Source organism: Lytechinus variegatus, chromosome 13 (genome assembly GCF_018143015.1).
Source record: "Lytechinus variegatus isolate NC3 chromosome 13, Lvar_3.0, whole genome shotgun sequence".
In the NCBI taxonomy this organism is placed as follows: Eukaryota; Metazoa; Echinodermata; class Echinoidea; order Temnopleuroida; family Toxopneustidae; genus Lytechinus; species Lytechinus variegatus.
The window spans coordinates 28,310,765-28,328,374 of NC_054752.1; the positions used below are offsets into that span (position 1 = coordinate 28,310,765).

General features: G+C 38.0%; 1 protein-coding gene across 2 annotated transcripts; it reads right to left on the minus strand.

Moving 5' to 3' along the window:
• Nucleotides 1-3,715: 3,715 nt before the first annotated feature.
• On the minus strand, nt 3,716-17,052 carry LOC121426731 (5-hydroxytryptamine receptor 4-like). Of its 2 annotated transcripts, none has more exons than XM_041623110.1 (2): nt 16,929-17,052; nt 3,716-5,629 (listed from the first exon to the last, which is right to left on the minus strand). In XM_041623110.1, exon 2 carries the CDS (start codon nt 5,598-5,600, stop codon nt 4,500-4,502), a length of 1,101 nt encoding a protein of 366 aa, XP_041479044.1. In that variant the 5' UTR covers nt 5,601-5,629; nt 16,929-17,052; the 3' UTR covers nt 3,716-4,499. The 2 variants fall into 2 exon arrangements, with proteins under 2 accessions (XP_041479044.1, XP_041479043.1); XM_041623109.1 differs by having other exon boundaries at nt 16,794-17,052.
• Between the last annotated feature and the right edge of the window lie 558 nt (nt 17,053-17,610).

A 17,610-nucleotide genomic window follows, 5' to 3' on the forward strand; every position in this document is an offset into this window, starting at 1 on the left:
CAACGTTTTCTCTCTGAATTGAATCTGATATATATTGGAAAGCTTATTAATGTATTATGATAAACACATTTACCTTTTACTTTCTTACTTTTTCACTTTTGTTTTTCGACCCCCTTACTTTTTGACCCCACCCCTCTTACATGTCTTAATTCAGGTCTCCGCCGTGACTGGTATGACCCGAGTTTAACAATATGTGAATCAACTTTTCCACTTTTCCACGATTTGTTTCTAATGGAACAAAACGATGCGGCACGTAGGTCCTTGATGAATGCATCTTTGCATATTTTGCTTTAATTTATTATAACATTAAAAATGTTAAGTTAATCACATTAGACCTATTAATTGATGTGAGATTGTTAAACCATTCATTGTATCCCTCGACATTCGTGATATCCGGACATGATATTAACACCGGTTTCCAATGTCGCGGATACTAAGCCTGCAAGAGACAAGGATGAAGAGATCCGAATCCGCCAAGGCTCCGGTCTTCGGCGCATTAAGCCGTTATAACAAGGAGAATTCAAGAACATGTTGGCATGATCTGTCAGTGATCATATCACGTTTTATTTATTTCGAGTCCAGATAGGAAATTTCCTGACATTATCTGAATGTTGGGAAAAACTGTGAACTGACTAACATAACTAAAGGTCTTTATCTCCCGCCAGACCTTGTTTTATAGTGACATAACACGTGATCCGGAAATGCTTTTCCCGTGTGACATAATATCTGTACTTTATATATTTTTTCTCTTATTATTCTCTTTTCTCTCTTTCCTCTTCTCTCCCCCTCTCTCTTTCGCTCTTTGAAGAAGAAGAAGAAGAGGAAGAAGAAAGTGAAGAAGTAGACTGAAAAAGAAGTAGATGAAGAAAAAGAAGAAGAAAAAAAAAAAAAAAAAAAAAAACGAGGAAGAAGAAGAGAGAGAAGAAAAAAGACAGATGAGGAAATGAACAAAAACGGAAAGGAGAGGAAAAGGAAGAAACAAAATGATAAGAGAAGAAAAATAATCACTCCCCATAAACGTCCACAAGGAAATAAGGACAAGCTCATACCAACACGGTCCATTAGGAGATGTCTTTATTAATCAACTGGGTAAGCTGGGGGAGACGAAACAAAACAAACAACTATAAAATATTTGGTAGTTTACAAGAGCAACCAGAATTTTTTATACATGTATTTGCGACACGTTCGGATGAACTAATTCTGATAAATGGACATAAATGCCCGAGGTAATGCATTACATTTTGCACGCACGAAGAGAAGTTGCTAATGGCGTCAGGTGGAAAAAGTTTACAGACAGAGAAAAGGGGGTGACTATTAATCTAATCTTCATAATGATTCTATACTTGAGAGAGTACAGACACCTTGTTTCATTGGAACAACATAAACTGGGTGAAATTTTCTTTCCTGACCAAATATCATCTTTTCTGTATCAATGAAATATTTTAGTCTGGTGATGAACATGCTATGTGTACACTGTGTAAACTGCGGTGTTAAAACTGACACCAATTGGTGTAAATAGAGGACCAAACTCTGAGGCGTTAAATTACACCCTAGAAATTAAACGTAACACCAAAGAGTGTACATGTAACAACAAAAGGTGTTGTAAGAACACCTATAGGTGTAAAACTAACACCACCAATTTAACACCGGTGTAAAATAACTGATGTGGTCCTCTATGTACACCGGTTAACACCACAGTTTTTGCTATGCATACGGTTACTCATCGTTACGGACATGATCCGATGATTGAGACGAGTTATAAAACCCATATCGAAGATCGAACCCGTTCATCGTAATTGCATGGTAAACTTGATATGGGGATATCTCATTACGTAATTATCCTGATTATCGTAAAATATATCCCCCATTATTTCATCATTACGTTCACTGCAATAAATATCATTATTCTTTTGATAAGCAGATTAGAAGCCTGTTGCATAAAACTTTTTACCTGAGAAAACTCTGGTAAAAACTGAAAACTAAGGTTAGTCTGATTTCCGCCATTGACTTTAGCACAGGGCAAAAACTCCGGTAAAACAACCTGAGTTTTCTCAGGTAAAAAGTTTTATGCAACGGGCCCCTGAAGTCTATATGGGGGCCGCGGAACGGCTTTGAAAGAGCGGGGGCTGAGCCGAAAGTGGAGGGGGGGGGGGTGACCATGCAAACAATTCATAATCAGATGTTCATTTGTACGTTTTTGCAGCCCCCCTCCCGTTACCACGGCCCCTGCTATAATTTGCCCGTGATCAAGTTTGATGGAAACTAGATTTTACAAGACTGTCGTGCTTTTCCTTTTAGATTTTCCCTTCAATTTCAAGAATCTTTTTTTTTAAGTTATAAAATTATTTGAAAATCATAGTATCCCACTCTCATCTAAAAAGAATAAACATGACTGAATAAAGATGAATGATTGAGGAGAAGTGAACAAAGAAAATGGAATGGTAAGCCTACAAATCCATTATTCAATAATCCTTTCTCTCAAAGTGGTATTGCCCTTAAAATGTATTATGACACATGTGGGAGACATATAAGCAAATCGACTTTTACATTTTTCTTGATAAGATGGTAATGGCTAGTAGGAAAATCTAGAAAGTAACATGCCCCGATGATTTATAATATCTTTAAGGAGATTACCGAACGGTGATTCTTACTAATACGTTTATGGTGTTCATGGAAATGTTTTTGTGTATGAGTAAACACAACCATTAACATGATTCCGCTTGGCCTTTGGGGTAAACGTGAACTCAACGTAAGTATGGCCAGGGATAACATTACTACGAAAAATGCTATTACGATTCCAAATGAGTCATAAGTTTGCATCAGATTGAATGCAATCTACATGAACTTTCAGTTTCGAAAATACAAGAGAAAAGTTGTCCGTTTATGAAATAAGCCTTTATTTTGATAAAATAAGACATCTGCAAATTCGAGGAAATCTGTACACTCTGAAAGACATGAGTAAAGTTTCACTCCTTTTTTCACTACCCTTGGTAGTGACGTCAATGACCACTCAATTTTGAGTGGATTAAGAGTGAACATCATAACGTTTCACACAAACTTCACTTTAAAAGGGTGAAATTCACTCAACAATTGAAAATCACTTGTTCACTCTTTCTGAGTAGTGACATATTTACTCGATTGTTATCAGAGTATACATTTTTGGTAAAAGAACATAATTTATGGTGACAAGAATTACACGAGGAAAATATAGGCCTATTTCTAAAGGGGGACGCCACAAGTCTAACATGGAGAAATTTGTCCTTCTTAAACATTTGCAATGTCTACTCTATTTATACCTTTTGTTTAACAGAAACAGCATAAACTTCTCATATCTAGTTCCATTTTAAAAACATTTTCATCTTTTTGGGGGGCCGCTTTCTCTTAATCTGCTAATCACCTTAGTTGAGGTCCATTCCAGTGTAGATAAAAAAAAACATGTTGGAACTTGTATTTCTTCACAGAAGCATAATTGTTTTGCTTTCCAAGACATCTACTCTGCTCATACATACCAAACAATGGAATCTGAAATGTCCCAACAGTTTGATATCTACCTAAGATAACGGATGATAAAGATTGCTGTGTGAGTGGCAAATATAGTGAATTACGACTGATTGTTAGTAAAAATGAATCAAGAAGAATAAGAAGTAAAAAGAGAAGAACAAGAAGAAGAAGGAAAAGAGGAAGAAGAAAAAAAGATGACGAAGAAGAAGATAAAGAAGAAGAAGAAGAAGAAAAAGAAGAAGAAAAAGAAAAAGGAAGAGAAGAAGAGGAAAAAGAAGAAATGTAAATATAGGTAGCATTAGTCTGCATTGTGACTAGACTTTTTCGTTGATCAAAAACAGGGGGCAGACCCAATTGTTCGTTGCGATACCCCTCGAAAGTTAAATGAATATTGATATACAAAGGAGAATGGACTTGTCATATGAGTAATTTTGTTGACTTTTGTTTGTATATAACCTGGAGAGATTTGGCCCAAACGGGTGCTTGGTAATTATATAACTGAACATTTTGGCATCCATTTTGAACCCTCGCCGGACAAACACTATTCACTTACAGACCAATGAATATATACTCCAACGAAAAAAAAATGCTCCTCCAGATAATGAGTAATGAGGACGATCAACACTAGTCACCAATTGAAAATGTGGCACATAATTATACTCCTATTTTTTTATGACGAGTTCAAGAAGAACTAAGTGGTTTTGCAGCGTGTACTGTTGAATATTCTTTGTTGAACAACACAAATTCGCTCTGCTTCATCTTTGCTTATTTTCCGGGAGAGACTTCAGTTGAGCTACCTTCAGATCCCACGTAAGCGGACCAACAATCCACGTCATGGTGATTACAAACTAGCCATTTCTACATGTTAAAATTGCTCATTTTCCCTCCATTTTTGATGGCGTCACTCTCAGGTTTGAAGCATCAAAGTCGCACGAATCTGAAATAGATTCACTTCAATAAGCAATCATTCGAAACAGGGTTAGGCCTATGTACCTCCATTAACGTGATTGTCGGCGGGCATTTAGGTAACGCACAGATCGAAGAAATTCCGACTGCTCAGGAATTTTGTGGCATTTACAGGTCAGCATATACCTAAAAACTAGTTTGAAGTTTGGATGTTTGGTGGCATAAATCATAGGATTAACACAGCTATTACAAAGTAAGATGGCGGCCGTCCATGGTATAGCTGGGTCGCTTGGCGGAATCATGAGCGCTACTCCGTACGGTGTGATACAGATCAAGAATGCGAGGACTACGTAAAAGAGATTCTTGGTAATTTCGACCTGTCGTTTGCTTAAACGCAGTTGTTGCTGGCTGGATTGTCGTTTTAAACTTGCATGCATGGACGTAGAAGATCCTTCGGCTTGCTCGGTCATTGCCTTCATGTGACGTTTGACATGGAGGTAAACTTTCACGTAGCAAACAATAATTATAACGAGTGGGACTGGGTAGAATATCAGGGTTTGTAGAACGCTGTAGTAGTCTGACAACGGGTGCGTGGTCTTGTGGGAACACGTACTGTACTTATCGGCGTATCCAAGCTCACCGAGACCGACCATTGGTGGGAGCAGTGCAACGAGGAATGGCACAGACCATATGGCCAGGATCATGAAGGTTAAATTGACCGGAGTGTAGACTCTTCGAAAAGTATTCAAACTCTGAGTAATGACGAGCCACCGATTGATGGCGATAGTAGCCAAGGTAAAGAGACTGCAACCCACACAGGTGAAGCTCACCAACGCGACAACGACGCACACCCACTCCGGTAAGGGCCAACCGCTTCGGCTGAGCAGCGCGACCGCGTTCCAAGGAATCGTCAACGCCGTGAGCAAATCGGCTACGGCGAGGTTCACCACGAAAATGTTTGTCACCGTTCGAAGTTTGCGACACAGAATAACGCCGAGGACAACCATGCTGTTCCCGAAAATTCCTAAAGTGGCTATGATGATGAAGAAAACTGATAGGACTACACGTTGTGTGTAGTCGTCGAATTTGAACGTTCTCCATGAATTTGAGTGCTGGTCTGTAGATGTTTGGTAGTATGCCTCGGTTGAAGGGAGAGGACTTGTGTCCGATATTTCACCCATTTCGTCATCCATGATTCACCTCCAGTTAACCCTAAAGTAATCTGAAAATACACAGAGAAATAGAAGGGGAAAGATGTTTCAGTATAAATAAAGCAATGCTTTTAAGAGAATGCATGTTTCAAAATCCTAATAATAATGTTTCAATCATAATTATTCTTGGTATTGGCCTATACTAATCAAGTTACAATTCAAGGATGATTCTTGTTATTTCGTTCTGTACGTCATCGTGAAGGCAACCAAGGAATAAATATTGAAATTTACAGTGAAAAATTACGTAGTGAATTGAGAAAAGGGAAATCGGTAAGTATATACTACAAACTTTCCTTTTTGTTGTTGTTTGATTTCGTTTTATCACGTGTCCCTATAAGCCTACACAAATATAAATTACACTATGATCACAAATTTTAAAGAGAACGGTTGAAATTACCTGCCCATAATTAAAAAGTATCGTACAATATAGGAAATAGTATTTACATGTATATGGCAGCATGTATTGAACCGAAATGTTGGGGGGGCAGACATGGTAAAATTTCTTAAAGCTATACGAGCGAGCGATAAGCGAGAGAGCAGAAATGTTGACCATTTCATACCAAATCTAATGTTTCGATAGATTTTGCCATGATATTCAAAAATAAGTTTAGTAGCATTTTTTTTCGGGGGGGGGGGGGGTGGGATGGGTGTGGGATGGGTCAATCTGTCCGCCAGTCCGTTGCAGTTAGATATGACCGGACCTTCATGTGCCCCAGTCACATCGCTGAATCCCACTCCAGATTGACTCAGGCTTACACGTTATTTACATTGACATACCATTGGTCGGCGATTTCTCTTTCTGTTGTGGTAACTCCCGTAGGAACTCGGCAGGACAGCATTTTTTTGCTGGTAAACGCCAAGCTGGTATATAACCAATTACCTTGGAAACATTTTACGTCTAGGTTAATCAGCCATAGTGGCTGACATAATAGACGACAGACATCACTCTTGGGCCTTTTTATCAAAGTGGAGACAATGGCAGAGTTGAACTCAGTTGGGATTCGAGCTCACAACCTTGCGATTATGAGTCCAATGCTCAAACCACTGGACCACAAGACCCGATTTGGACTCGGTCTCTTTAGAGTGACTGAGCCGACTCGAGCACGATCAAAGCTTTCAGCTTCTGCTCCATTCACATTTTCCCTACGGCGTCGTTCGGCGAGTCGAAACAGCAGATTTATTCATTAAACCATGCACCTGTATGTAGCTGTTACCCCAAAAAAATGTTAAAACGACTATTTTCGACTCACTGTACGGCGCGCCGTATTTGGAAATGTGACCGCGCCAATAATTCCAATAGCATACTATCGGTCAGTTTGGAATCGGTTTCGTAGTTGTGACTGTAGCCTTAGGACAATGCCCTATTCCAAGGTCACAAATGACAGTTTCGACTGTCAGAATATAATGACCTGCTTATTGCAACTGGATACGGACCATAATCGAATCCTCTCAAATGTTATAGCATTGTTTGATATTTGTCTACTTTTTCGGATCAGGTAGAGAAACCCGTATCCGGAGTCCGGATATAAGCTATGCTGATGAACTTTCACAACTCACTAATCCACTCGATAAAATGTCAGGTGTTATGTGATATGATTGAATCTCGAATAGACATAATAAGTCTTATGTGCAAACCTTATCTCTGTAACAGCACCCACAGTAATATCCGAAAAGCGACAGAAGATTAATTTAAAAAGCCACTCCCATTAAATAATGTAACCATTTCCCCCTTTATTTTTTTACTAACCTTACTTGGTTTAAAAGCATACAAGAGCCAAATCGTCAGTCTTTGGTTCTTTGGGAATCAATACGATATGTTCCTTCTTTTATTCATTTTTTTTTACCGAATTCGTGTGTAGGGGCGGTTAAAATCTTTCACGTGGGTCCTTTAGCCATTTCATCGCCATACCATAACTTATTTTAAAACAAATTCCTGCCTTTTATCTGCGAATTCATGGGAAGGTAATATGTTCATGCACGTTCGTGTGGCCGCAAAGATCAATGAGATTGACTTTGAAATGCGACATCGTCAATGGATCTGAACTGAATTTAAACGAGGAATAATGACCGTGAAAATCCTCCTCTTCCTTCCATTTTCGAGTTATCTGATCCTGTCATAGATCCCTAACCTCGCCATCCCAATGGCATCGATGTCAAGGTTTGAAAAAGGTTTTTCAATGAATTAATAATCATTGTGTTCAATAATGTTTTCACCCAGCACAAACAAAAAAGAGCACGTTCTTTTAGAATAGCAAACACCACGAACACTGAGCCTTTAATGTAATATCTTGGTGTTAACTCCTATCACACCAATCACACACAGTACTCATGATTCTTGGACACACTCTACAGGTGTAGAATTTATTCAAATCAATTATTTTTCTTACGGTAAAATGTTTTTTTTATGTAGACCTATTAATATTTCGCATATGCATGGGTGTTTTTTCTGATGCTTTGATTGTATATTGCAGGGGCCACGGAAGCGTGGGGGGGGGGCTAGGGGGCTTCACCCCCCATTTTTTCCATAACCATGTACAAAAACGTAAAAATGACCATTGATATTGATTGTGATTTTTTGCATGGTCAGTCCAACCGCTAACTTTTGGCTCAGCCCCCCCCTTTGAAAACCGTTCCGCGGCCCCTGTATTGCATCATGATGAAAATGTATATCAGATGTCTCCCAATTCGGGCAGTTTTTCAGTCTTGAATAAATATGGATGTCTATGTAACTGACACCCTGGACCTAACGTTGAACCTGCACTTAAGAAAATTATCATAGTAGGGATTGGGATTCTAAAAGTTTAATAAGTTGACTATTTTTATTTTACTAACCAGAATTCCGCAAAAATACAAGGGCTATGATTTTTTTAATTAGGTTTATTTCATAATAACTAGATCACTTTTTGCGTACTTTTCGATGTGCAATAAATCTGCATTATCATGATTATCTTGAGTAGATTTATAGCTGTTTATACGCCTTCGCGCTTTTATTTTGTTACTTTTTGTATCATTGTTCTTGCCAAAGATTCCCATTTTTTTTCATTTCATCTAACTCACAGCAAACTGATAAAAAATGACACGTAAATATAAAAGGCTGTAACCTTCTACAATACAAAAAGTTGTTGTTTTAATATTTTGCTTCTGGGCTAGCCTAGCTAGAGGAAGGAAAATGAGGTCATTCTCTTGTAACCAACATAACCAATTGAATAAAAAGGAAACACACGATGATCAATGATATTGTAAATGACTAATGCCTGCCGGGTTACGTACAAACTGGGGACAAACGAAACTATCGTTTATATTTTCTAATATTTCTAGGTGGGTGTGTGTTCATGAACGTCTTTGTGGAGAGGGGATGCATTTTGATCATGATCATGAAGATAAAAACCAAGTGGAATGCCTCTGGCGGTCTCACCTGCATCACGCGATTCAATATAGCAGCCGTGCTGACTTTGAAAACAACTATAACTTGCACAAGATGTTCAGTGATACTTGTTTACTCTTAAACCCACGTTTTATGAACTAGACCAATACACTTACAGAGATATGATGATAATTCAACAAATACCCCCAACATGGCCAAAGTTCATTGACCTTACATGACATTTGATCTTGATCATGTGACCTGAAACTCGCACAGGATGTTCAGTGATACTTGGTTACTCTTATGTCCACGTTTTATGAACTAGACCAATACACTTTCAAAGTTATGATGGTAATTCAACAAATACCCCCAATTTGGCCAAAGTTCATTGACCCTAAATGACCTTCGACCTTAATCATGTGACCTGAAACTTGCACAGGATGTTCAGTGATACTTGATTATTATCATGTCCACGTTTCATGAATCAGATCCATAAACTTTCTAAGTTATGATGACAATTCAACAGATACCCCCAATTCGGCCAAAGTTAATTGATCTTAAGTGACTTTTGACCTTAGTCATGTGACGTGAAACTCATGCGGGATGTTTAGTGATACTTGATTAAACTTATGTTCAAGTTTCATGAACTAGGTCTACATATTTTCTAAGTTATGATGACATTTCAAAAACTTAACCTTAGGTTAAGATCTTGATATTGATTCACCCAACATGGTCTAAGTTCATTGACCCAAAATTACCTTTGACCTTGGTCATGTGACATGAAACTCAAGTAAGATGTTCAGTAATAGTTGATTAACCTTATGGCCAAGTTTCACGAAATAGGTCTATATACTTTCTAAGTTATGCTGTCATTTCAAAACTTAACCTTCGGTTAAGATAATTTTCCGCTGCCTATAGATGGAGATATAATGTGTGTTTCGTGTATTTCCTCTTCACTGCTTCGTCAGGCTGTAACATTCGAATGGTAAATCAACATTTGAAAGGTTGGAGAGTGACAGCCTTTTCCAAATGTTACATCCAACCTTGTATAAAGCTGAATCCAACATTCTAAGTGTTGGGTAGAATCATTTAAAGTGGTAAATGCAACATTTAGAAAATGTTGTCACTCCTCCAATCTTTCAAATGTTAAGTTAACATTTCTTTTTTTTAGAGTGAAGAAATTTAAATCTATATGCTGTTAGTATTCAAACATGCGACTTCTGAATGTGGTTTGTCATCAGTCTCGATATCAAAAAAGATCTCTTATTGGTTCATCTCGGTGGGTGCATCGAATTAACACTGATCTTGATTGGCTAACTCCCGCTTTGCAATCGATTGTAAGCCTTTGTGAGACGGGCTCTGATCATCGCAGCACGAACTCTCATTATACTTCCCGATCAAGGCGTTCTTACTGGTAGGCATAAAGCCGTCTATTCGTGATTGCTTGCGGCCACTCATCATCATGATTTCACTCCATATTCCCGGTTCATATTGTGTCATTATAGGGATTGAAACAGCAAGGAGTCATCAAATTAGAACTAATCTTTGTCATCTTTCTGACAGACTAAAATGAGCTCATCACTCTGATGTCACTGTCATCATGACCATCGGTCATTATATTAGACGCCAGAAATATTTCTAGGCAGATATAGCTTAGAATGATATCGAACCAGAGAAATGGAGGTCTATGAATTTTGTAAAGGGGACGCGGGTTGGCAAGTTTGGGATGTTAATGGATAACGAACAAGTATAATGTATTCGAATGGGATTTGATTATTTGGTGTTCCTGATGACAGTTGCGTGTAACCTTTTTTTTTTTTTTTAAAATTTTAAAAAGACGGTCATTCAATATGTTTAAGTCTGGGTCTGACCAACAGTTAGGCCACCATCCAAAAGAAGTGATACCATGTAGACAGGGTTTCAATCACATTATAATTGCTAGAATGTTCACCGGGATACTTTATGAGACAAACCGGGTTTCTCTGACTGTCTAGACAATTTCACCTTTTGATAAAATGCAAATATAATGGGAGAAGCATAGAAACCTTATACCAAATTGCCATAGTCTGATAGTTAACAATGAACGTTATGGATCTTACGATATCAGTCGACTATGATACAACAAAGAGACCCAATTTATTAAATTAGCATTGATGGGAGCCCGGGATATAATAATTTGAAATATAATGAATCTGAACAACTCTCGTTACACGTAGTCCCAGTAATGAGAATTCATGCTGGGATAGAATGGTGAGTGCGGGGGAGTATCATTATTGAGACTCACTGAGATTTTTCTTTAAACTTAATTCACTTTGATCTACTGGCTTAAGGTTAACGAGTTGAAGAAACACAAATATAAGTGATGCTGTTCTACATCTACTCGTAGACTATACATTCTTTGGAGTTAGATCTAGTAGTCGACCATCGTCCTTTATACGTGAAAGCTAAGCGAGAGAGTTAGATGATAACTGGGTCTGTATCAGGACTACAAACTTTCTCATTTTGCCATTATTTCTCGACTTTCTTTCTTTCTGTCTTTATAACTTCCCCTTTAATATATTTTATTTATTTCTCTATTTCCTTCTTATTTTTTGTTCGATTATGTTTTCTTTCTGTCCTTTATTGTTGCATTTTCTACATGTCTTCGTGTTCCAAACTTACTTGCATTCTTTTTAATTTATTCGCTTGTTTTCTTTTTTTTAATTTACTTTTTCGCTTGTTCGTTGTTCCCCTCAATGTTTTCCCACTGTATAATATAGTTTCATTTTCTAACTTTATGTGAAATACCTCCGTCTTTTTCACTATTTTGCTTTTCTGTAAATTATTCGTTTTATTTTGCTTCCCTACTCTTTCAATTTCACATCCTTTCTCCTATTAATACTAATCCGCTTTTATACAGCGCTTGATACATCGAAACGACGTGTCTAAGCGCTTTACAGATATATTATTACCCCTGTCATCGGATTCAATCAGTCATTCCCGCACACAATGTGTGCACATCCTCCACTCCCTGGGGAGTATTCCAGTCAGTCGCCGATGAGGCGCACACAGTACTGGACAAGCTACAATGACTTTCACATCCTACCGGATACCCATTTAGCACTTTGGTCGCGAGTGCATGGCAAAGTGCGGATTAATGCCTTGCCAATTAGGACGCCAGACCGCGGTGGGATTCGAACACACGACCCTCTGTTTACAAGGCGAGAGTCAGAACCTCTACTCCGGGGCTCCTCCACTTTTCCTCCTTTTCCTTCCTTTCTCCTCTAACTGGAAAATTCTCTCCATACGTATACAAAGTTTTGGTCATTTGAGGATGAATATGGTGGGGTTTCGTTGCCTCGAATCGTTTAGCTTTAAGAATAAAGTGCAATGGTTGGAAATGAATAGAAACTGATCAGATTAAATGAAATGAGCAAAATGGCGGAAAATATGTTGGTGTTTTTTAAAAATCTATATACATGTCACACGTTATTCTATTTCATATAGGAGGAAGGTTCAAAGTCAAATAAAAATAGAAAAATGAAAAAAATACCTTTATGAATAAATGCCATAAATCAGAATGTCTGGTTAACTGAACTGTCATGAAGCCTTGCGTGTGACTTTCCGGTATTAGAGGGGCTATGTTTACAAAGATATCCGGCATTCCATATCTGACCGGAAAAGTACCCCCACCAGCTAATTACAAAAATGTATCGGCATTTATGAAAAAAATATTTTGACAGGACCAAATTCACATGCACCCGTGCATGAGTCTCGCACACGCGAGTCGGATTTTACCGCAAAAAATCTTTTGCAAAAGCTCAACATTTTGTTGCGGTTGGGTTGCGGAGGGGTTGCGGGTGATTGGCCGCAACTCAACTGCAGTGCTCGAGCGAAAGGCCTGGGGAGCGTTTCATGAAGGGACTTGTCGGACGTTTTATCCGACAAATACTGATTTATCCGACAGTTACTATGGTTACAATGCCTCTCAGCCAATCATTATCAAGAAAAGTTGTCAGATCTGACAACTTGTCGGACGAAAATGTTGATGAAACGCTCCCCTGGTCACGCCGCCCGAGCGTTGTTAGAGCGGTAGTGATGCGGAGAGAAAAAATCATCACCTCTCGCTTCCGTTCACTATTTTCGATTTCGATTGTTTTTTTTTTTTGTTTTTTTTTTTCGAGTTTTGTTTTCGATTTTTGTTTTCGATTTTTTCCCCAATTTTGTGACCGAAATTCGACCCCCTCTCCCTACCGCTCCACGACCGCTCCAACAACGCTCGGGCGGTGTGACCAGGCCTGAAATGAGTAGATATGGCCACAGGATTATCAACTGATGATTGCGTAAGTTCGTGACCGTTTTTAAGTTAAAACGCAGATGGGTCAAAGATATAGTGACAGAGTGATCAATGGAGCGTTTTACAACCAATCCAAAATCCACTTTAAAAATAATTACAACGATGGGAAAATTATTGAAAGTACCGCCACTTTACGCCCCCACGCTCCACTGACAGTCAAGATATACCCATGAACAGATGAAGTATGCCAGTATAATTGTTATCAAACGAGTTGATTTCCCCAAATTCGGACAGAGTCCGAAATTATCTGTTGTGGAAAGACGGATAGATGAATATTTCCATCTGATTCAGATTTTGGAATGTAAGTTAGGTTCATACTTTAGATTTGGTCATGGCTCTTAATAGATTCGTCTAACCGCGGTATTAGGTACTCGACCCATGTTTCGGACTTTCTAGGGGAGAGGGAGGAGGGGGGGGGGGAGGCAAAGTGAAAACAACAATAATGTACACATTTTTTCGGTGCACTATGCAAGTTAAAGCACAGGATTTGTATGTTTATTACTATTCTTATGTCAAGTTTAATGGTCTTATATGACTTCCCTATATTTAAAGGATAATTTTCATCGCATATTATACATTTTTCCAGGTTTATAAATATCATTGGGGAGCATGTCGATATAATTTGCCCCCCCCCCCCGAATCGACACCTCTGGCTATATAGGCATGAAGCGTGTGACAAACATACGGAATCATGATTTCCTAAATCATAAATTAATAAATAAGGGTGGGGTACAAAAAGGTGGTTTCCGAATTACCATTTTTTTCTTCTATTTTTATTGAAGGGGGGGGGGGGGGGGCGGGCACTACTCATCCAGAAACACTCCTAATTCACCTCATTATTAAAGGAGGGAGGGATGGGGACATTGGGGCTATTGCCAACTGAAAAAAATTGTGTTTTTTTATTTTTGTTGCTTTGTTTTCAATGTTCTTACAACGACGCTTGTCGTTGTTTAAAGTTATAAAACCTTATTTAGGGACCTGCAACGACATGAAATAGAGATAATAAGTATTTTAGATGTTGCCCATGCATGGTTTGCCGCATTGCGTCTACCTATCGTTGGAATCATCAAAATAATTACATATTGCTGGTGCAGTAGATACTGAAAAACACCTCGGGTACACGAGTTCTTTTGCTAATTGACCCCCGATTAAACCCTAGTCTATACTATAATTTTTAATCACACTTAGGGCCTAAGATGCTGGCTTCATAATAACTCTTTAATATTCGCGGTATTATACTTATCAATTCAGTAGAATTCATTTAACATTTTCGTTGTTTTTTTTTTAACTTTTAGCAGCAAATTTCCATCGGTGAATGAGTTGACAACTGGCACTTCATAAATATATGGTCTCAGACTCTCAATTGATATGATTAACTAAACCTTGGATATCAGCATAACACCCCGTGTGAACATTGCCATTTTGAAGACGTTCAAGTCAATCAACCCATCAGAAAAATGAAATTATTATTTGCAGATGCGGGGCTGTGTAGCGTGACCTGAGGCTAAGGGTGTCATTTCTATGCCAACCTTGGATAACGAATGAAATACTACCACCAGATCGTGATGGAAGAATTAAAGCCATGCATGGTGATGAATATGATTTGGAGCGGGAATATGATTTATTTTTCTCCCGGCAGTTGATTTTTGGAGAAGGGATGGCTATCAGAATCGCTATAAACATGATAAAGATGCACAATCCGAACCCAGCTTTATCAACAAACAGAAACACAATCAAGGAATCGATAATTCAAAGTCCTTGATTTAAAATAATTGGAGTTGAATGACATTAGTTTTTAACCTATTTATTATATGCATGCTTTCATGTACGAGTGATCTTTGTTCTTTATTTTGTTATATCTCAGAAAAATTAAGCGAAATTTAAAAATGTGATAACTTTCTTATGTTACATCCGATTTTGATGAAATTTTCAGTGTTATGCGTGTTGGACTTCCTCTTTTGATTAAAATCAATTTTATGTTGGGCTGGACTTGTTCTTTAATTTAATTCTTATGGATGATGTAACACAATTGTGTATGTCTGTTTACTTTCGCTCATTTTGATTTGAATAATAAGTGAAACATTACATACCACATTCCGTTCGCATTAGTACAAATATCTTTCATTAGTGGATGACAATGAAGATGAGCTTGATTTAATGGGGATCAATAAAAGAAATTTGATGACCGTTACATGAGTTTCACATTTTGCTATTTTTGTCCTACTTTAAAAAAATGAAGCAAGTGGTATATCCATTAATTTTGTTAATATGTGTTTAAATTGTACAAAGTAGTTTTCAGGCCAAATTTGACACTGATCCACATTGGCGGCGGAAGCCAGAAAATTTAGGGGGTGCCCACCTGAAATTTTGGGATGGGCACTGGTTAAAATTTGACAAGGTTTTGAACCTAAATTTTATGAGTTGCTAACCCAAAATTTTTTGACAAGCAAAAAAAAAAAAAAAGGTCATCAACCTAAATTTTAGGGGGCGCCAACACACGTTCCAGGGGGGGGGTCCACGTGAATTTAGGGGGGGTGCAGGAAAAAGTTGACAAGCAAAAAAAAAAAGGTTATCAAAACAAAATTTAGGGGGGGGGGACCGTCCCCCAAAACTAAAATTTAGGGGGGAACACGTCCCCGCGTCCCCCCCGCTTCCGCCGCCTATGCTGATCCATCATGATAATGCCTAGACAGGCACATTCTGTTCTTTATAAATGTGTTACTTATTTCCTTTTGTAAAAATAGGGCTTGAAATGTAATTACAGTTACAGTAATTGTCCATTAAAACTGTCGTTTTAGAAATGCATTGTACATTAAATGCGTCATCACAAGAATATAACATTACAAGTTTTCATTATTGGTGAAAGAACTCGGAGAGTGAAAAATATATTTAAAAAAAGAGGAAAACTCGGTCTTAATACACTGCAGTGAATTTAGCAAATGCTTGCAACTGCTTGTTGCCCTCACAATAGTGCAACATACGCCCCCTTCCTCCCCCCCCCAAAAAAAAAACTACAGTCGAAGTTATAGAGTTTACCTTTAGCCTAAAGGGAAACTCTATGACTTCGACTGTGCATTTATTGAGGGACGTGCCACGCCAATATACAAAAGGCCTCAAAGGTTATGATATGCTGACAACACGAAAAGATTTGTTAAATTTTGCGGAGCAATCCTTGTTTCATTTCCATTATAAAATTACATACAAAATGTAGATATGGGCGAGGAAAAGTGACATTTTCAATGATCATTAATTGCGAATTTGAGAGATTGACAAGTTGAGAGGCTGGATATAATGCTAATCCTATCATTTTACCTATTTTGTCTTCGCATCCAGTCTTAAAATTCCAATAAAATAGAGAAGAATATACATAATAATGTATAATTTACAAATACTTATAATAAAAAGAAAAAACAGATTTGTTTACAAATACCTACGTCCAAAATGAACAAACATGTTTATAAGACATGGATCATACCTTTTACTTGACGAGCTGGTTAAAATCCTGAATTCCGATTGCGTTTTCCGATCGAATCACTGCAAATAAGCTCACAAAGCAGATAACTTACTAACAACAAACTGTGACATCCGATGGAAAGAAGTTTATTCTTACCTAATGCGAAAGGTTCAAAGTCGGAAACTGATGGTTTTGTCAGAAAGACGATATTAACCCCAATGACCGTGCGCGATGGTACTGGTAACCAGCTGTAACGTTGAAACTTGACTAGGAGTGTTGGATCTCAGCGCGAGTCCGTTCTGGATGACTCTGCGTTTCAGGGGTCGCTGTTCCACTCTCGGTTGGGTGGAGTCAGTAACCATGGAAACGAAATAAGTAAAAAAAATTTGAAGAGGTCTCATTTTGCGGATGGGGCAAAATAAATAAGAAGGTTTGCTCCGGGCATGGACCACGTTGCAAGTAATTGAAGCGAGCGATTTTTTTTCAATTTAATTCAATTCAATTCTTTGTTTAACCATCAAATACAAAAGCAATACAAACAAGTTGACATCAAAATCAAGGGGAAATACAAGACGATGATGGGAAGGTAACCCCGGAGAAGCAAGGTTTATAAAAGGGCCACCAAGTAACAAAATTATCAACAATTGAAGAGTTTTGTTCCAAAAGGAGCTAAATCCACTTTTGGTCTTTTTCTGTATCAAGGTTTTTTAATTCACCACTTTCCCTTAGCCACTTTTGTTTTATTTTGATATAGATAATGCTATCATCTTAGATTATCAATTTTGAATCATGACTTCAAAAATCTAAAATTCATTATCAATTTTTCAAGAATTTTTGA